Genomic DNA, 22,243 nt, shown 5'->3' with positions numbered 1-22,243 from the left:
AATTAGGATCAGAAGGAACCAATAAGTAACTCACGGTAATAAAAAATTGGAGTTTGAAAGGCAGTGGTTATTAACAGAGCAATAGAAAGACTGGAAAGAGAAAACATTAAGCTAAGGAAACAGCACAAAGTGCAGGTAGAAACATCAATGCCTCATGCAAATGTAAGGAACTGTGTATGGATAATTCAGGGGAAATTACTCTGAAAACAATTGAGATTACTGGAGCTTTGGGTTGTAGGGCAGGGAGAAATACCTGGAAAATTGAAAAGTCACCTATCTTCCTTATTGTATCTTTAGCACCCAGCACAGCACATATGTAAGAAATATAACACTGGCCAAACTACCCAATGTTTTCAGACAAACTATTTCTGTGACAGTCACTTCCATGCCTCGGAAGGCCCGTCTATGGCAGGTCTGTGGGAGAATTTGTGGGGAAAGTGACCTGACTGAAAAGAATGTATAGGGCATGTATTCGCTACAGTTCATCTGGCTGCAGAGAGGTGGGAAAACCAAAGAGGAAACCAGCCCGGTTGAACAGATCTGAGACCCCCTTTGAGGTGTCTTTTAATTATTGTCTGCCAGCTCCTGCCCAACTTCTGGTCTCCACCTAGTCGACTAGAGGCAGCCTAGGAGTTAGCCAGGGGCAGTTCTGTGGTCGTTAACAGGGAAGTGCCTTGGAGTCAGTACGTCGGGGGTGGGGGGGGGGGGCGCGCCGCACGTCTGCTCTTCCTTGGAGTGTCTCGCCAGCACCTGCCGCGCTGCCCCAAGCGCCTTTGCAAAGATGCAGAGGTCGAAGCACGTTGCTGTGCGGGGCTGAAATGCTCCGATTCCGCTTCGCGCACCCTGTCCCTAACACCAACCAGGACCCCAGGATCGCCTCCAGGATCCCCATGGGTGTTCCCGTCCCCTCCTTCGATTCCCCTTCGCCAGCTCCAGTCCTTCCCGCCACTTGAGGGGCATCCCAGGGTCACCGAAGTCCTCCACGCCCCGGTGCACCGGGCGGTGCGAACCGGGAGCGAAGGGGGAGGGGCGGAAGGCGCGAAGCGGGGTGGGGGTGCGGGCGCTCGCGCTCCACACTGCCCCGCGCGGGATTTCTCGCCTTCAGCTGCAGCAGCTGCAGCCGCGGAGGGAAGAAGGGTGGAGGGTGGCGAGAAGGGCTGGCGCCCCGGCCAGGAGGGAGGAAGGGGGGGGCCGCGGGGCTGTGCCAGGAGAGCCGGAGGGGTGCTCGGCGCTCCCCCGCCCTCCTTCCGGGAGTGAGGATGCGGACTCTGAAACTGGCGCTGCTGGGCTGAGGCGGAGGCACCGGAGTTGCAGCGCGCGGCTCGGTGAGTGTCTCCTGCGCGCGGAGAGGCGGGGGAGGCGGAGGACAGGAGCCGGAGGAGGCGGAGGGGAGAATGCCCGGAGCCGCTGCCGCCGCCGCCGCGATGCTCCCGGCTCAGGAGGCTGCGAAGCTGTACCACACCAACTATGTGCGGAACTCGCGGGCCATCGGCGTGCTGTGGGCCATCTTCACCATTTGCTTTGCCATCGTCAACGTGGTGTGCTTCATCCAGCCCTACTGGATCGGCGACGGCGTGGACACCCCGCAAGCCGGTTATTTCGGGCTCTTCCACTACTGCATCGGCAACGGCTTCTCCCGGGAGCTGACCTGCAGGGGCAGCTTCACGGACTTCTCCACGTTGCCCTCCGGCGCCTTTAAAGCCGCTTCCTTCTTCATCGGCCTCTCCATGATGCTCATCATCGCCTGCATCATATGCTTTACCCTCTTCTTTTTCTGCAACACGGCGACCGTGTACAAGATCTGTGCCTGGATGCAGCTCACCTCCGGTGAGTGCACGCTCACCTCCGCGGAGGCGGGGGACCCCCGGGCGCCGGAGCTGGAGGGGCGGGAGTGGGAGGGACCCGGGCTGTGCTCGCCGCTGGGTGCTGAGCAACTTAATCCGCTCAGGCGTGGGGATATGGGGTAGCTGGAACCCTGGGAGGCCGGAAACCCCGGGGTTCCCGGGACTCGGCACGAGCGTCTTGTCTTGGGGCTTTTGAGAACCTCCCAAGTGCGGGGACGCCGCCCATAAGGACTCTCCGGAGGCAGGGCGTGCGCAGGGCCGAGTCCACTCAGAACTAAGGACGGGGAGAAACTGAGTTGAGGACGCGTACCGAAGCACCCAGGAGGGGCTGACACGGCGGGGCGAAAAGCGGATTTGGAGAGGTTGTAGTGGAAGGAGTCAGCCTGCTCTGTCCCTCTCCGGGACGGTTTCTGTCGTTGGTCCATGTGTGTGGAAGGGTGGTGGCTGGAGTGGAATTGTTTCTCTCTGGTCCAGGCAGTTAAAAAATTTTTTATCATGCATCTGGAAATGAATACATCCTAATTGTTTTGGGTTTGACCCTTTTAAGAAAAGGGTAGCTTAGAACTGTTCCTTAGCAATTCCCCGAGGTCAAGTCTTCGGTGTGCGTCCTTGCCAGAGCACAGGTGCTTCCATTCCATCTTTAGACAGAGAGAGGTCTTGAGAGAATCAAGGTCTTATTTTTGGGAAGTGGCTTTAGGGAGATGGGCAGAGAGGAAAACCTGTTTCTTTGCCTGTTGGTGATAGATTGTTGATAGCTGGAGACTATGAAAGTATTTTTTTCTGAGCATCAAAGTTACTTTTAACCCAGAAAGGATGTGTTGCATTTCCTGGTGGCTTTGGAGAGTCATGAAACAAAACTGACTCCTTTCTCCATCTGCCATGGAGCTGATTCCCTCTCTGCCAGCCACCCGGGGTGCCCTTCCCTCTATAGGCAGACTCCATCTCAGACACCTGACACCCTCTTTTCCCAGCATTGTCGGGGTCCTTTTGGTTTTATGGATGGTCTGGCGTGGAGGAACAAAGGATATCTTAGGCAGCCAGTTTTTTCTCATGTGTATTTTGTTTTATTTGATGGCGTTCACACTTCAAAGATACTACCTTCAAGATTTTGCAGTTATGTCTATGCTCTGGAAGATTTTCTGGGGAGTAAGGATTTGATGCCCGAGTTTACCAGAGTGTCCTAGGATGATTAAGTCTTTAAAGGTGCTGGACAGGAGAGAGAAGGTTCATGATCTTATATTGATAGTTTGATATAAGAAAAGCTTGTGGGAGACTAAACTATTATGGAAGTACTTGCTTTGTATTAAGTTTGTGTGAGCGGCTTGTGATTCGCCATAAACTGTGAATGTGCCCATGTGAAAGGCAAGAGAAGAGCACCAGTTGAGGCCCCCACATACACACCATTATCCTCCTGAACTGTGAGAGCTCTCTGCTTTGCCTTCTGTCCCTCCATTCCAAACTTCTTGAAGCACCCCCCCCCCCACCTCCCCACACACTGTTTTCATATATAATGTAAACTTTTATGGTCATTTCACGTGCAGACTAACGTTGAGATTTGGAAAAAAATTAATGTATTATAGTTGTTCTTGACACTTAATTCTTGTTTGACTTTGAAGACAATAGGACATTGAGGATGCAGGTGTTTTAGAAAAAGAGGTGACCCTGTACAACTCATTTTAATTTTTCTAAGTTAAATGACCTATTTAGACTGGTGATTCAAATTAGATTGTTTTTCAAAGGTCTGACAGTAATTTGCAAGTGATTTCTCAACAACATATTTCTAAATATTTTATTTTTATAAGATTTTTGTACTCTAAACCAAAGGGGTTTTCTAAAGATTTCTTTTAAAAAGAAAGCAAGCTGTCTTTGGAAAATAATTACCAGCTTTGAAGTTAATACAAACTGCAACTATTACAATATTTTTTCTTTCCTCTTTCTGGAATAGAGTACACAAAAATAATTTGTTCTGGGTTAGTGAAGAAATTTTGCATAAATATACTACCTTGTTTTCTATATGTCAATGCAAAATGTGATGGTAGCCTTTGTACTAAAGATGATACAAGGACATTTACTTCATTTCTGGAGTGGTACAGATCCTTAAGTTATAGGCATATTTTTTAAATCCTTTACTTGAAATTTATTTGATATTTTATTTCTAGATAAACCACAGAAAGTCATAACTTTATTAATGAAGTATATTTATTAAAAAGAATGGATAATGACAATGGGGTAGTTAAGAATCAGTCAATTATATTCACATATTTTTTTAAGGAATGGTTTACAGAAAATATTTATGAAGAATGTCATATTTAATGTGGTTTTGTTTTTCTTAATATATTAGATAATGTATCTTATTTTATTATTATTTTATTGATTTCAGAAAGAGGAAGGGAGAAGGAGAGAGAGATTGAAACATCAGTGATGAGAGAGAATCATTTATCAGTTGTCTCCTGCACGCCTCCTACTGGGGATAGAGCCTGCAACCCGGGCATGTGCCCTTGACCAGAATCAAACCTGGGACCCTTCAGTCTGCAGGCTGATGCTCTATCCATTGAACCAAACCAGATGGGGCTAATGTGGTTTTGTTTTTAAGTCTCATGACACTAATAAGAAATTTAACATAATATATTATAAGTTACTTTCAAAGTTTAGTTTCTAGCATTTAGACTATTCCTTTTTAATGTTAAGGAGACTTTTCATACTTTTAACTGTTCCAAGGCTAATCTCAAGTGTAATGTGCTAGCTATGAAAGATGAGATTTAATGTACCATTTGCTTTTTAGAGACTGTTTAACCCTCATTGAAAGTCAAATGATTAACTTGTGTATTTAGTTATCTAGGCATTTTAATATAGTAACATCATTAATTAAAGTCAGGCAGAATATAAAATTCCATATGAAATGATACACTAAGGTGATGAGGAAGGAGATTTTCTTGTGGCAATATAACATCAAGAATGATTCTTTTTCTGATTCTGAACAATAAACTAGAAAAAGTACTTTGTTTATTGGACCTGACAATGATGTTGCTCTTCTATATAATTAACAGTAATATTATGAACACCTGCCCTCTTCCTCTTGCTCTCCCCTCTAACTCATTATTAACCTCAGTGGAGTGACACTTCAGAACTAGGAGCTAATAGTCGCACTGTTGGATATGGTCCTATACTTATGGGCCATGCCTGATGTAAAGACTGACGACATAAGAATATTACATGTGCTTTCAGGAACAATCCAGACAGAGGAGTATGTGTCTTCCAGGTTTCCCCATTTCTCCTTTCTGGGCATTGTGCAGATGTGCTCTTCTTGACGTGTCTGGGAGCCCGCCAAGCCTGCTCAGATGGGTGGCCCTGTGTGTGCGGAGCTGTGATGCCGGTGCTCTGAAAAGGGAACAAGGTTGGGATTTACTCAAGTTGCAAACTCAGCATTCAGGACCAACGCCAGTTCTTAGCAATGGCTGATGCTGAGCAGTATGAGGAAGCAAGATCTTGCCTCAAAGAGCTGCTAATCCATCCTAAATTCAGTTACGGAATGACCATTTTGGGGTGGAGGGAGGTTCCCCTGCCAGAGTACTTTAAACACTTCCCCAGATGCAGAGCAAAGAATGTATACCACCACTGAGGGCAGTTTTCATTTCCTAACAACACATTCTACTTTTAAGAATTTTTTATTTACTAAGCCAAACTTACAGGGAAATTATTTGAAAATGAGAATTTAGAAACTGGTGGGGTTTTTTGTTTGTTTGTTTACTTTTATGTAATGTGACAGGAATGTGACAAAGAGTAGAGGGAAAATATATTAATGTGAATGTCAAAACATGATTTAAAAATATTTTTACTGATTTCAGAGAGGAAGGGAGAGGGAGAGAGAGACAGAAACGTCAGTTATGAGAGAGAATCATTGATTGGCTGCCTCCTGCACGCCCCCTACTGGGGATCGAGCCCACACCCTGTGTGTGTGTCATGACAGGGAATTGAACTGTGATCTCCTGGTTCAAAGGCTGATGCTCAACCACTGAGCCACACTGACCAGGCAAAACAAATGATTTTTATAACAGTGAGATTTTGAGTGAATATGTGTGAAAAAGGACAGGATCCATATAACCCATAATATATACTGTCAGGTGATTTTTTTTTTCTTAGTGCAAGGCTGCACATTTAACAGCTTTTATCCATTGTAAAATGTTAACAAGATATTTATATACTTCTATAAGCCATAAATACATACACACATACATACATATCTAACCAGAATGTGGTATCAGATGCTTAACATGAAACAATTATTCAGTGATTTTGCTTATGTATGGTATGAGGCTCTGACCCAGTAAAGAAAATCCAGATGGCCAGGTCAGTATATTACATTTTATGTGCATACCTAAGAAATCTTTCAAAGTGAACAAAATTAAAAAAAAAATAAAGAAAAAGAAACAGCAGAGCCTATAGCTATAGTTGCAGTATGTGGCTCAATGCACTTCTATGTGTGGTGTAATGAGATAAACTGATCAAAGAGGAGTAGAAAGAACTTCAGATCTCTGGGAATTGAACCCGCGACCTCTTGTGCATGGGATGACACTCTACCAACTGAGCCACACTGGCCGGGCACTAGGAGATTTTAAAGTGCAATTTGCATAATATATTTGAACTTTGGGGGTCACTACCAGCTTTAATTAATATGATTTTTCTTTATAATGAGTAAACTGGAATTTTTATTTGATAAGAGGAAAGACCAAGGAACTGACCTTTATTCTTAACAAGGAAATAATAACAATGGAAAACAAGAGGCTGGTGCATTTAGCAAATAGTAGATAAAATATTTGATGACGTAGACATAAAGCTGTTATGAAAAGTCACTGAGGAATTTGAAAAAAGAAATAAACAAAAACCATTTTTTTCCAGAATGCTAAATGTTCACATAATTAATATCATGCAGCTCTCAAATTATAGCCATGATTCTATGACACTCCTACTACACAGGATCATTGTACCATTCATAGTTAAATTGTCCTAACTATAATCTTGAGCAATTTCTCATCTCTTTTCCTAAAGTAGAACAGAAAAATGAGTTGCTTGCAAAAAGAAGATAAATAATTTTTTGATCAGTCTAGACATGAATCTTATTGAACTTGTCTTGGACAGAATGAAAGAAGGAAGCAAACCTTTCTGAAATAGAATTGCTGGCATGGGACTGTTGAATTGGTCTCACAAACCTGGATTCTGACATCTTCTCCAGCCTAATAAAACCAGGTCTTGGGTAGGGTAGGGACTGTATATAGGTGTTTCATAGGAGAAGAGATCGCAAATGATAGGCTGAGTGAAGTTAGTCTAATTGCATGAAGTCTTTAGATTATGGCTTATCAATGAAAGAGCTAGTGGAAGAATAGTGTAAGGTAGTAAAATGAATGATAAATAATTGTTGATCAAAACAGAGTTCATTTATAACTTAATCAATCAAGAGTATTCTCCATATTTTTTCCCTATTAGAAAACAGTGGCAAACAGGAGTTTGAAGGAAACTCAACTTTAGCTTTAGTACCAAATGCATCATAGGGCCATTTACTTAAGTGTCTAGAGACTATTTAAGCAAATAGTCTATGAGTGGAGTGCTCTGTACAGTCCCCCCCCTTTTTTTTTTTTTTGGTTTTAATGAAGATTAAGAGTGATACTGTAAAATCAAAACCGGAAATGTCTGTTATCATTGTCAGAAGGATCAGTATTTGAAAATCAGGCAAATATATCCAGCTGTGAAGAATGACAGGGATTAGAAGAGTGACACCAAAAATAAATGAAGTATGAATAAAAAAGATTGGAAAAAGGTGGAAAAGCCTGTGGAATTTGATAACATCAAAAGCCTGTTGAATTTGATATAATCAAAGGACAAGCAGAAAGCTGGAATGCGCATTACAGTGCAAAGCTGTGTGCAGATCTCAATTACCAAGAAAGAAAAATTATGGCTCCACCCCCTCCCCCATACCGGGAGTTATAATGGATTCTAAGATCAAGGTATTCAAGGGAGAGGTGATTGAACTTCTTGTATGGTAGATGGGAATATGGAGGATTAAAATAAACAAACCTAAGAAAGAAAAGGTCATTGTAAAATTTGATAAAAAGCATTCTATAGTTTCTCTTTGAAAATCTAGTTACAGATTGTGAAGCTAAATTGATTGCTAGAGTGCCTTTAATGGGGAAAGGGAACTGACAATGAGCACCTAGGTATATATATATTTACAGAACATTTTAAGAACATGTATAGTATAAGCTAGATTAATTAATTTATCTAAGATTCAGATAATAACCAGCAATATTGTGGATCTATGGAATACCAAATATTAGTTAACTGAATATTCACATTTTAACCAGTTAACTGGACAAAGTGTAGTACTGACTAGCTGGTATTTTTTGAAAACCTTTATAGGGAAAGGAATGCTATACTGCAGTGTTTTACAAATATAGTTGGTGACACTTTGATGGGTCCTGATATCAATTTAGTATGTAAATGATCAGCATTAAGACTTGGATTAAAACAAGATAGAACATATGAATAGAGATAATAAGGGTTTTATGAAACCTTTATTTCCTAAAATATCGACATGTGTGCACTGGATTGCAATATATAATGTAGTACTTACTGTGGGCTGCAGTCAAAATATTTGAAAGACACTATTCCAGAAAAATGATGATATTAGTATGAATTTGGAAAAATAATTTTCTCTTTTCTGGAAAATTGTGAAAGTTTTGCACCACTCTATAGGTAATTTTATATTAAAGGGTAGAGTAGGTAAAATATATATAACCAAAATAATTTGAGACATTTTTCTTTGCTTTGTTTTTCTCACCTCCATTAATGACTTTTATTGCTAGTATACCCCAATTAGATTATGGATTTATTGAAAAGAAGAATTATTTTTCCAGGTGTGATTTTATTGGGCATTCACGCTATAGAAAATGGCATGGTCCATCTCTGAACAACAGTCTAGCCAAGCAAACATTTAAACAAGTGCCAAATGGATATTGACTCATACACTTTTATAAGTTGGATGGATATTAAAACTTAATTATAAATAATAATGGTAAATACTAACTATTGAGCAATCACTATTTGCAAAAGCTTTAGTCTATTATGTTTACCTTTTACAACAATCCTACAGGTTTAGTATTATAATATCCATTTTTGCAGATGAAGAAATTGAAGCTTAAAAATTGTATTCAGACTCCCCTCCTGCTTTGGAGTCTGAAAGAAATTAAGAGTCTTGCCAAAATTACACCTTGGAAAAATTGAGACTAACACACATCTGATACACATCTGATTCCCAGTGCAGCACTATTTCTACCACTTTCTTTTGCCTCCCAACTTAATGTACATTTATTTAGTACTAAAGGCCCTGTGCATGAAATTCGTGCGGGGCAGGGGGTCCCCTCAGCCCAGCCTGCACCCTCTCCAATCCGGGACCCCTTGGGGGATGTCCAGCTGCCGGTTTAGGCCCGATCCTGGGGATCGGGCCTAAACTGACAGTCGGTCATCCCTCTAATCCTGGATCGCTGGCTCCTAATCGCTCACCTGCCTGCCAGCCTGGTTACCCCAACTGATCCCCCGCGCCAACCTGGTTGCCTCTTACTGCCCCCCACCCTGCTGGCCTGGTCGCCCCCAACTACCCTTCTCTGTCAGCCTGGTCTCCCCTAACTGTCCCCCCTGTCGGCCTGGTTGCCCCCAACTGCACCCCCCCACCGGCCTGATCGCCCCCAACTGCCTCCTACCCCTGCCGGCCTGGTCACCCCTCATGGCCCCCCCGCCAGCCTGGTCGCCCCACGCAGCCTGCTGTTCAGTCATTTGGTTGTCCCCCACTAACCCCCCTGCCAGCCTGGTCATAGAGTGTGAGGGTTAATTTGCATATTACCTCTTTATTATATAGGAATATAAGATAATTCTTCAATATGCACTTTCACCATTCTGCATCAACATGATATAGAAAGAAGGGACTGCTATTTACAGGGAAAATAATTGCCTACATGTTTACCAGATTTCCCTGTTCAAATATGCTTAGGTGTGACAAGGTACTCCTCATCCCATCCCTTTCAGTTCCTGAACCTAGAGCCTGTGTGGTTCTTTGCCCACACTGTCCCCTGGTTATATCTCTGATCTCATTGCTTTCAATCTGTGAATGGGAATCCTACAGGACAAGGGCACATGTCAGTATTAGTGGCTCTGAATCATCTGCTGTGTCCTGAATCAAATGCAGAAATGCTCTGAATAGACTTGCTTATTGATGGTGGTGGTGAAAGTGGTGATGGTGGATGGGATCACCAAGTCACACAGAGGGTAATGATAGACCTGGCAACTTATGGAGGCATCAGAGTTGGGAATTGGTTGTAAGATTTGCATCTTGACTTGGCCACTTATTGGTTGGTTGACTTTGGGTAACTTATCTAACTGCTCTTGACTTTTCATGTTATTTTTCTAAGTCTTATGTAATTGTATTAAAGATACATACAAAGAGATTACAAGTTATGGATATTAAAAATATATCATCCGTTAACCAAGTATTTCTAAGCATTTACCAACAAAGTAAATGTTGGAAAAACAAAAAATAGGGTGAAATTAAAGTAGAAGGCAAATATGGTATGATCCTAGACAAACACATAGGTATCCAGAGTTAGAGTTCCTCAATATAAAGACCTTAAATAAAATATCTATCTTCTGTGTTCTAGGATTATTGAATTAATCCATGTAAAACACTTAAAAGTGGAGCTAGCACTCAATAAATGTTAGCTATGATTACTGTTATTATTACTGCTGCCACCATTAAAGAGAACAGGACTGGAGGAGTGATTAGTATTCAGAAAACTTAGTAGACAGAAAGATTAAATTCACAATGTACAAGTTAAAGGACAGTTTTGTTTTACTACTTGTATATGCCAGACCTACCTTGTTCTGAGGATCAAGAAAGATAATGGCTATGGAATCATTTTAGAAACTGCACAGTGTTGTATAAATGCCACTGTCATCTCTATAATGGACATTGTACATTACTAACAAACACCATATTCAGTTAAGGGTTTAATTTTGTATTAACATTTTATTTGTCTAGAGTAATGACTCAAAGTAATAAGAATGTATTTTGGAGATAATTTTAAACTGCTTAATAATTTCAACTGAATGAACTTGTGGAGGGGGAGGGGAACCATGTTTTAAAGGCATTGTGAGCCAAACTTTTGATTATGTTAAGATCTAAGTACTTAGGCATTCTTAAGTTCCCCCAAGTGATGTGGAAATGCCTAAATTATTTTTCCTTCACTGTTACCAAAAGCAAAATGGAATATTCTCAATACGTAATAACATCATATAACAGGAATAAATCCAAAGCAGCATTTTTTTTCTGTTTTAAATGTAGCTGTAATGTTTTGAAAATTGTTTCTCAATATTACATCTGCGAATCTTTATTTTTCTCCCAAAGCAAAGAAAGCAGTGATTTAAGATTCTCTAATTTATGCTCAAATGACAATTATATTACTGTTTTTTTATTAACATGCCAATTTCTTTAGCTTTTCTAAAGAAGCTTAAAAAGACAAACCCTATCGTTTCTTGTTATTAATATTTTCATTTCAGGTTTAAAGACATCAGCTTATTATAAAATGAGAGTATCAGTTATTACTACATCTATGACTATGACCTAAACCACTGGATTGAAAACTGAACAAATGAACAGTCTCTGCTTTACATATTATCAATATCGCTTTTATGATGAATATCCAGAGTTGATGTTGACAAGATAACTTATTAACTAAGTATCTTGAGAGGTGCTGGTGCAGAGATGCTGGTGAGCACAGCGGGATGGTCTCCCATGTGTCCTGTAGGTCATTGTGAAACAGCTCTGCTCTTTGAGACCTTTCAGTCTCCTGGAAAGGGCTCTCCAGCAAGATGAGTGAGGATGGGGAAATGGGCAGATCCACCCAAAATCTTAGTTCACTTTGCTGAGGACCCCTCCATTCACTGCAGGATGGGCTCTAGAGGGAGCTCCAGCCCCGTCATCTTGTGCTTCTCAGAACGTCGCCTTTTATAGGGTCAGGCCCAGAGCCATTTTCACCCTGACAGTACTTGTAAGATAACTTTTTAGAGGATGGAGGGTAGAGGATAAAATATGAAGCTTGAAAAAGAATGAGAAAAGGGAAGCATCCATAACACATGCAGTAGGAGGAAAGCTCCTTTTACCCACAAGGAAAAAGTCAGCTCCTTCTTGGTTTTCCTGTAAACGCATTGCCTTGATGTAAATGCTTTTAATTAGTCTCTGTTACTTACCTAACCTTCTAAGAAACATTTGTGGCTCGAGTGGCCTGCATTTTTAGAGGGCTCATTGGCATGGTCTTCCGCTGGAACATTTTGACTTGTTTCTTAGCCTGGAGATGGACACTTTGGAATAACTTGGACATCACTGGATAATTCAAAAGAAGTCGAGGAATTCAGAACTACAGGATTCTAAGCAGCCATTTGATCTTGGTGGCCATGAACTATGCATTATAATTGCATCTCTGCAGCAGCCCAAGCATGTTTGCAAATGAAAAAAAATAGAGCTTGAAATTCCATTTCTTGGGAAACTTTAACGACTTTCCAGAATTTAAAAATAATATTTACAATAACTCAGAACATGGACCCCAGCCACAGGCAAATAATGTGTCATAGGATCAGAATAAAAAATTGCATCTCATCTCATTACTAGCTCCTACCTATCTTATCCGAGTCTCCATTTCCTTAAAAAAAAACACACAAAAAACAAAAAACAAAACCCAAACACACCCAACAACAACAAAAAGAAGGAATGAGTGACTGCTTTCTTCCCAGCTATTGCAATTGGACACAGTTGTGCACTGTCACATAGCTTTTTGTCACTAGAACCCATTTGAAAAACACACAAATTCTATTCTTTTTTTTTCTGTCAAAACATGGGACCTGAGCTCAGTCTGGTTTCTATTTTATCTTTTGGGACCCTGAAGTGCAGAAAGTTTGTTAGAGAAAAACTTCCCAAAAGCACACTTTCCTGCTTAACATCAAGCCTTTATTTCCATCTCACACTGAAAAACATTATTTTTAACCCTCACACAATGTCCCCCTCTTTAGCCCCAATGCCTTACTCTGGCTCCAGTATCTACTGATGTGTTTGTGCCTGAACAGGACGGAAAACCAAAAAGTGTACTGGTCCTGGAGTTCAATACAGCACCCGAGCATTGCTGTGGGACCTCTGATGAGGGCTAATTTAATGTGCATAGGACAAAGGAGAAAAGTTCTGCAATCGATATGAGTTCATTTGACAAGGGCTGTTCTCTTTTGTGCACTGTTGAAGAATTGATTTCTTTTTTTACACAAAAGCTCTCTAGAAAACCAACCTAATGACTGAGAGGTGGTCCCTAAAACTAAAGTTTCAATGGTGATAGATTTATTCAAGTAATAGAATGAGTCTCATATATAGTTTTTACTTCTCCAAGTTTCATCATGACATGAGAATTTATTCTCAAATGTGTAAAGTCTTACCTGTTTAGTGTAGAAATATGACTTACATGAAGGCAAGCTTGAACTTATACAATGAAAGAGAAGGTGATTTAAATTTCTATTGTAGTTATAATGTTATTTAGCCTAGCCATCATTCTGGTTTTGTTTAATATTTGCAAAATGAATTATTTCCATTCATCTGCAAACATGTTATGAATCACATATTTTACATTTTATGAATAATATAGTTTACATTTGTGTGTATGTGCCTGTGTGTGTGTTTGTGTGTATGGTTTAAAGAATAATAATAAAATGACCATTTGTGTGTCTGCCACCCACTTTCCTGATTATATTCAGGCAGAGGTAGCCACTTTACTGAGTTTTGTGTTATTAGTCTGCATTTCTTGTAATACTAATGCACATATACATGTAATGTATATGTACATATAATATGTACAGTAGTGTACACATTCCTGAGTAATACATTCTTTACTTTTGGTCTTTCTGTTTTTAAAGGAAATGCTTTTAATATTTCACCATTTAGTATGACATATGGAGTAGATTTTTTTCAAATACTATTTAATAGGTCAAGGAAGTTCTCTTATATTCCTACATTGGTAGGGAGTTTTTAGATTGTGAATATATGTTGAATTTTATTGAATGCATTTTCTGTATCTCTTATGACAATATATATTAAATCAGATCAAATGACTTTTCTGATTTAATATATATTGATGATATGAATTATAATGCTATATTTTCTAATGTTGAAATAATCATGCATTTTAAAAAATAACACCACTTTGATATACACTGTGAGTCTCAGTCTCTAATATTTTATTTAATATTTTAAAAAGTATTTTCATGAGTAAGGCTGATCTTTTTCTTTTTCCTTTGTCATACTGTCTGTTTCTGGTTTAGGTATCAGGATTATATAAGACTCATAAAAGTAGTTGAGAAGTCTCTTTTTGAGTTTTTGAAAGCATTTATGTGCTATTGGAATAATCTGTTCCTTGTGCGTTTTATAGAACTATTTTATAAAACTGGGCTTCATATTTCTTTGTAGGAATTTTTGAAACTACTGATTACATCTGTTTGATGGTTATAGAGTCATTCAGATTTTTAATTTCATCTTTAGTTTGTAAAGATATATTTTTCTAAGAATTTTTCCATTTCATCTACATTTTTAAATTTATTGGCATATAACTGTTCATACTCTTACAAGCACATAAGTTGTTTGTAGATGTCTTCTTTGTTTTCTTCATATCAATTTGCTAAAAGTTTGTCAGATTTATTAGACTTTATAAGAGCCAATTTAATCTTCGTTGTTCATTTCCATTACCTTCTGTTTTATAGCATTAATTTTTGCTTTTTTATGTTTATTTCCTTTTTTTCCTATTTGCTTTAGGTTTATTCTCTTATTCTTTTCTAATGTCTTAATTCTTTTCTGCTCATCAATTATTAGCTGCTACAAACTTACAGAAAACTGCTTATACAGAGTGAAGACATCATCATTAAAATGTTTGATTAGGAATTGCATGTAACCATCTTAAGCATAACCTAAAAGGAAAGAAAATAGATGTTCATGAAAGAAAGTTCAAGTTACTTGTTAAAATATTTACAAATATTATGGTGGCATGGTTTATACAAAGTCAGAATATTTAATCTTGAATGTATATTCAATATATTTAATATTCTATTTTTCTGATATGAAGTAAATATAATAAATGTTTTTGCAAAGTTTACATGTAGATGTTCCCAAATAACTCTCCCATTTATTCTAGTAATTGCTATTGTAATAATATAATTTTTAAATGTGTATAATGAAAAAGATGAGTAAAAACTCTAAACACTAACATTCAGTTGGTGCCACCAAGGTCAGTGTCAGCTTTACTGTTCAGCTGTTATTTTGGATTCTTGCTTTGTCTTTTTTCTTACCTCTAAGGATTTCTCTTACAATGAGCTCAGCCATGTGTATTAAAAAACGTTCTGGATATTTATGCAGAATTTCGAGGTGTTCTATTTGAGAGGGTTTGTTTGTGTTGGTGTTTTGTTTTTTTTTGGGTCATCTGATCTGCCATATTGCCTAAAATGTAAATCCATGGATGATATTCAGTTGACTTTGCTTAGTTCTGTGGCCACATAAACTCTAAACTTCAAAGTGCCAAGTCACCAATTTATGTCATTGCTAAAAGAGAGAAGGATCAGAAAAATGTGGATTGATGTATGCAAACTAATTATAATTTCTGAACCTACTATTCAAAACTCATGAATCTCCCACAGTGAGTTAGTGTCATATTTTTCTAAGCTGAACTATATATTAGGAGCAAAGGGATGAAGGACTCCACTTTCAATGGCATATGCATATAAGACAATTAATTTCTTTTAGTTTTAATATAAAAATACCAAACAAAATCACAGAAATACTGTAATTTGGGTTCTCAGCCTTTTTAAATTCTTTCAATCATTAATTTATCATTACTTATTGTGTGCCTATGATGTGTATTAGAGAAGATCGGGAGACTGAAATACTTTCTAATATTTACGATGGCTTCGTGATTGGTCTTCTTAGGTTTGGAAAGAATTTTGTATCACTAATAAGAAAAGTGTGGAGGCAGCTATACCATACTAGATAAGAGCATAAGCTCTGAAACATCTGGGTTTGTGTGGTGGTTGCTTCATTTACAAGGCCATGGTGTGACCTAGGGACAGTTTTTTAGCCTCTCTGTGCCTTAGGTTCCTCATCTGTGAAACAAGAATAAATATAGTACCTATGCCATGTCTGGAACACAGAAAACACTCATAAAAATTCTGTATTAGCATCCAATTATCATTGTTGGCATTATCATCATCATCTTTATCACTGTAGAAAGGCAGTCCCAGAAAGAACAAAAAAAAAAAGTAAAGGACCCAGTAGGTTACTGTTCTATATGAACCCCCTATGACCTCATTATTTTATTTCTCTTTTAATCTGGAAAAGAAATCTTGTACATTTTGGAGCTGTCAATTCATTGCTACTCCATTTTTGTTGGGTGAAGCTCTTCCCATTCTAGGTTCATGTGGGGATTGATAATAGTGAGAGAAGAGAGAAAGTTGTGGAACTTCCGGGAGTGGGTGCCCTGTGAGCCTTCTTTTTGGGGTGGAGATTGGCATCTGTAGAATGATATCAATAGGGCTCACACAGGAAGTGTAGCCAGCAATTGCAGCTCCTTTTGATCTTCTTACTGGAAGCTTCTTGAGGGTAGAGATCATGGCTGTTTTCACCACCATTGTACATCTAGTGCCTAGGATGCTTGTAAATTTGCCTTATCTCCCAATGCACCAACTGATGCCACAACTCAAAGCTCTATTCTAGGAACTGGTATAAAGACAAATTCTCTGCTCTTTTTAGAGAAAGGGTCAACACAGGTGATTTTCCTACAGAGTCAGTGCAATCAAATATCTTATTATTTCTGTGTGATTTAAACTCTACCGAAGAAAACAGGTTTTATTTTTATGGTTTGATAATTTTGACCTTAATACAAAGAATAAAAATGTTAGAGAACCAAGTAAACACTAACATATTGAGTATAAACTTGTTTTCAAATAGATTATTCTCCAAAAGAAATTCTTTTAGTTCTCAGCCTTTAAAGTAACAACCGTACAATCAGAGCAGAGCAAGGTGGGAGGATCTAGAGGACAAAGGAAAAGACAAAAAGACAGAGAGCAGTATAATTCAAGGAGCTAAGCAGATGGGACTGGCATGTGACAGAGCAGCAGTAATCTTGCGCAGTTTCCACTGTCCCTGCTTCATTTATGTACATTTATATAATGGTTGCAAGAGGAGAACTGATCAGGTACCATCTAATCAGGGAGCCCAAAAACCTCTTTGTTCCTCCTCCTTCCCCGCCTTCTTCTACTTCTTTGCAAATTTGGCTTGACATTCAAATTCTCTGGGAAGAAGAAAAAGCATGGAGTTTATAAATTAAAAAACAACAAAAACAAACCCTGTATAGGTAAGGAAAGAACATTTTATTTGGAGGCTAACAAAAAGACAATACAAAAAAATTTAATTCAAGCCTCCTTCAAAATACAATAACATCAGCATGCTGATTCTGAGGGCAATAATAAAGTGGTGTCACAAGATATATTTCTTAATAATTTTTTTCTTATAAAAATTGTTTTACCTTTTTCACTGTTGTTAGGTTCTTTTTAAAAAAATTAATGTTTATGCCCTAATAACTGGTTTGGCTCAGTGGATAAAGTGTCGGCCTGTGGACTCAAGGGTCCCAGGTTCGATTCAGGTCAAGGGCATGTAACTTGGTTGCGGGCACATACCCAGTAGGGAGTGTGCAGGAGGAAGCTGATCGATGTTTCTCTCTCATTGATGTTTCTAACTCTCTATCCCTCTCCCTTCCTCTCTGTAAAAATCAATAAAATATATTTTTAAAAATTAATGTTTATTGTAGAAAGTATTATACATGTTCCCCTTTTTCCCCATTTACCCTGTTCACTCCCACACTGTTCTGAGTTTTTAAAAATCATAAATTAAACCCTCAGATATAAGAAAAATATGTAGAATCTCGAGTGCAATTGTAAAGTAGATATTGAAAGCTGGATAACAGTGTTGGGAAATGAATTATTCTCTATGGTAAACTCCAGACATAAATGGAGTCATTTCATGATATTGTTCAGTTACATTGTTCACAAGGTTTCTTTAGGAAGATGCTCCTTGTCTTTGATTTTGAAATGACTTTTTGATGTCTGGCTACTATGGCAACTGCTATTTTATTAGCGTAACATTGATAATCAACTAAAATTGTCAACTCGTTGGCTTGCTACTTTAGATTTCCTTTATGTTTACTCTATTTTCTGACATCACTTATTTGATATAATCTTACGTTTTGGAAATGCCTATATTTCCTTATGTTTATTTACATATTAAATTAATATTGTTGTTATATCTAAGGAGTCATTGTTATTGCAAAGCCAGCTGCTTTTGCCCACAATAGCAGCATTTACTGAGAGTTCACTATGGACCAGGTACTGTTTTAGTGTGCTACATATGACCCCATGCAATCCTCATAAAATCTATGGGGTGCTATTTGTTCTTTTTGTTGTTAGTGTTACCATTTCACTGATGAGGGACTGGAGGCACAGACTGATTAAGAAATGTTGCCAGGAATATACAGCTAGAACTGTGCTGTCCAATCTATAGTAAACTCTGGTCACATGCAATTATTTAAATTTAAGTTAAACGGTATTAAAAATTTAGTTGTTCAGTCACACTAGCCACACTTCAAGTGCTTAATAGGTCCATGTGGCTGGTGACTACTGAACTGGACAGTGCAGAACAGAACATTTCTATCATTGTGGAAAGTTCTATTGGACAACGCTGTTGAGAAAGCAATATAGCCAAGCTTGAACTGAGGTGGTGTGGTTCCAGGATCCATACTCATAACTACTACATGGAACTGTCTTATTCCCCCTCCTCCACTAACTATAAAGGGACTAGCATCGAGAGTCTATGAGTTGATGTTAACCTGAAGGATAAAGGGCAAGACTAAAGACTAAAGCCTGAATGGGATATTCATTCATTCATTCATTCATTCATTCCACAAATCTTTACTGAGCACCTGCAGAGTGATAGGTACTGTTCTAGGTGCTGTTGATACAGCATGGAACCAAACACAGATTCTCTGACCTCACAGAACTTACAAACACAGACAATTAAATACATAATATGTCAGGTGATGATAAGTTCTGTGGAGAAAGCACAGCAGGATAAGGATGACAGGGAGTGCTGATGAAAGTCTCTCTGATAGGACAGCATTTAAGAAGAGACCTATGTGAGAGAGGACACACAGAGAAGTGGGAGGAGAAGCCAGGCAGTGGGGTCAGCAGTGCAGAGGCCTGAGGCAGAGTCTGTGAGGTCAGCTCACATGTTCAGTGCCACACAAAATGGCAGGTGTCCACAGAAATTCCTTCTCTTTCTGATTTTCGTATCTCATTCATGTGGTCTTTCTTGACCATGGTGGGATATCGCCTTTCTTTCCCAGTTCCTATATATCTTTGTTTGTGTCATTAAAGCTGATTGCATTTTCTCATACAAATATTATTAATTTTGTCGTTTTCAGACTTTAGAATATAAAGAAATCTTAGCACCCTTTCATGATTGTCTTAAAGGGATTTACAGGATCATATTTATTTGAAAATTCTTTCTGCTTTTCATGGCCTTCTTTCTCCAATAAACAGAGACTAGCCTACCAGATCAGAAGTTACTATATGAAAAGCCATGCTGATAAAATTATTTTTAGAATAAAATTAAGATGAAAAGAAACTAAGTCATGGTCTAAAATTTTACTTCTAGACTCAAGAAACAGTCTTATGAATTTAATTTTTAATTGTTAATAGTTTGACTAAACATAGACAACAAATCCTGTTTTTGAGTAAATTAAAAATTTATTTATTTATTGTTTTGTTTTATTACTAGAGGCCCGGTGCACAAAATTCGTGCACAGGGGTGTGTGTCCCTCAGCCCAGCCTGCACCCTCTCCAATCTGGGACCCCTCGAGGGATGTCCGACTGCCCGTTTAGTCGGGCAGTCGGACATCCCTCTCACAATCCAGGACTGCTGGCTCCCAACTGCTCTCCTGCCTGCCTTCCTGATTGCCCCTAACCGCTTCTGCCTGCCAGCCTGATCACCCCCTAACCACTCCCCTGCCAATCTGATTGATGCCTAACTGCTCCCCTGCCAGCCTGATTGCCCCTAACTGCCCTCCCCTGCAGGCCTGGTCACCCCTAACTGCCCTCCCCTGCAGGCCTGGTCCCCCCTAACTGCCCTCCCCTGCAGGCCAGGTCCCCCCCAACTGCTCTGCCCTGCAGGCCTGATCCCCCCCAACTGCCTTTCCCTGCAGGCCTGGTTGCCCCCAACTTCCCTCCTCTGCTGGCTTGGTCACCCCTAACTGCCCTCCCTTGCAGGCCTGGTCCCTCCCAACTGCCCTCCCCTGCTGACCATCTTGTGGTGGCCATCTTGTGTCCACATGGGGGCAGGATCTTTGACCACATGGGGGAAGCCATCTTGTGTGTTGGAGTGATGGTCAATCTGCACATTACTCTTTTATTAGATAAGATAGAGGCCTGGTGCATGGGTGGGGGCCAGCTGGTTTGCCCTGAAGGGTGGTGTTCCCTTGGGGCGTGGGGCAGCCTGGGCGAGGGGCCTGTGGTGGTTTGTAGGCCGGTCACACCCCCTGGCGACCCAAGTGGAGGCCCTGGTATCTGGGGTTTATTTATCTTCTACAATTGAAACTTTGTAGCCTGGAGCGGAGCCAAGCCTTCTGCTTGCTCCGTGATGGCAGCCATTTCTATTGGGATTTATGTATCTTCTATAATTGAAACTTTGTAGCCTTAAGCGAGACCTGGGCCGGCCAGGGTGTGTGGAAAGCTTGGCTTCCTCCATTGCTGGGGGCAACCCTAGCCTCCTGCTCTTTCCAGCTCTGTGGCTGCCACCATTTCTGTTTGGGTTTATGTATCTTCTATCATTGAAACTTCGTAGCCTTGAGTGGAGGCCTAGGCCGGCAAGGGCAGGCGGAAAGCTTGGCTTCCTCCATTGCCGGGGAAACCCAAGCCTCCCTCCTGCTCTCTGTGGCCATAGCCATCTTGGTTGGGTTTATTTGCATATTCGCTCCTGATTGGCTGGTGGGTGTGGCTTGTGGGTGTAGCGAAGTGATGGTTAATTTGCATATCACTCTTTTATTAGATTGGATTTGGGGCCTTTTGTGGTTCCCTGTATACTCTTCCACTGCCCCCAATCACCACACTGTTGTCTTTCTCTCCTCTCTTTTTTTCCTTTTTTGCTTAATCCCTCCACCAACGCTTCTCCTTCCCCCAAGCCATCTGCTTGCTCTCTATCTATGAGTCTGTCTCTATTTTGCTTATTAGTTCAGTTTGCTCATTAAGTTCTATTTATGAGTGAAATCATACGGTATCTGTCTTTTTATGCCTGGCTTATTTCTACTCAGTACAATGTTCTCCAGGTCCATCCATGTTGTTGGGAAAGGTAAAATTTTCTTCCTTTTTATGCCTGAGTAGTAGTCTGTTGTGTAAATATACCATGGCTGTTTTATCCACTCATCTACTGATGGACACTTAGGCTGCTTTCACATCTTGGCTGTTATAAATATGCTACAAGGAACACTGGGGTGCATATAGTCTTTCGAATTAGAGTTTTGGGTTTCTTCAGATAAATTCCCACAAGTGGAACTGCTGGATCATCAGGCAGTTACATTTTTAATTTTTGAGGTAACTCAATACTACTTTCCACAGTGACTGTACCAATCTGTATTCTCACCAACAGTGCACAAGAGTTTCCTTTTCTCCAACAGTTGTTGTTTGTTGATTTATTGATGATAGCCATTCTAATAGGTATGATATCTCATTGTGGTTTTAATTTGCATTTCTCTGATGATTAGTGACATTGAGCATCTTTTCATGTATCTGTTGACCATCTGTATGTCCTCTTTGGAGAAGTGTCTATTCAGGATCTTTGCCCATTTTTAAATTGCATTGTTTGCTTTTTGGGTGTTGAGTTTTATAAGTTCTTCATAAATTTTGTACATTAACCCCTTGTCAGATGTATTAGCGAATATGTTCTCCCATTCATTGAGTTGTCTTTTCATTTTGTTGATAGTTTTCTTTGCTGTGCAAACACTTTTTAGTTTGATGTAGTTCCATTTGTATATTTTTTCTTTTGTTTCCCGGCCACAGGAGATAGATCAGAAAAAGATATTGCTACAAGAAATGTTTGAGATTTACCCGCCTATATTTTCTTCTAGGATTTCTGTGGTTTCAAGTCTAACATTTAAGTCTTTAACCCATTTTGAGTTTATTCTTGTGTGTGGTGTAAGAAGTTGGTCTATTTTCATTTTTTGCATGTGTCTGTCTAA

General features: G+C 39.7%; 1 protein-coding gene across 3 annotated transcripts in view; it reads left to right on the top strand.

The window, feature by feature from the left end:
* The first annotated feature begins 1,026 nt into the window (after positions 1-1,026).
* LHFPL3 (LHFPL tetraspan subfamily member 3) overlaps positions 1,027-22,243 on the top strand; it is a 529,678-nt gene continuing 508,461 nt past the window's right edge. The window contains exon 1 of one of the 3 annotated variants that reach the window (XM_080665922.1): positions 1,027-1,827. In XM_080665922.1, coding sequence (XP_080522048.1) covers positions 1,395-1,827 — 433 coding nt within the window. In that variant the 5' untranslated portion in view covers positions 1,027-1,394. The remainder of the gene's footprint in view (positions 1,828-22,243) is intronic. The other 2 variants (XM_080665921.1, XM_080665923.1) reach the window with 2 other exon arrangements.

This window comes from Plecotus auritus (genome assembly GCF_963455305.1).
Source record: "Plecotus auritus genome assembly, chromosome: 4".
Taxonomy (NCBI): domain Eukaryota; kingdom Metazoa; phylum Chordata; class Mammalia; order Chiroptera; family Vespertilionidae; genus Plecotus; species Plecotus auritus.
Note: the sequence above shows the minus strand (reverse complement) of the source record. Positions and strands in the feature narration are given on the sequence as shown.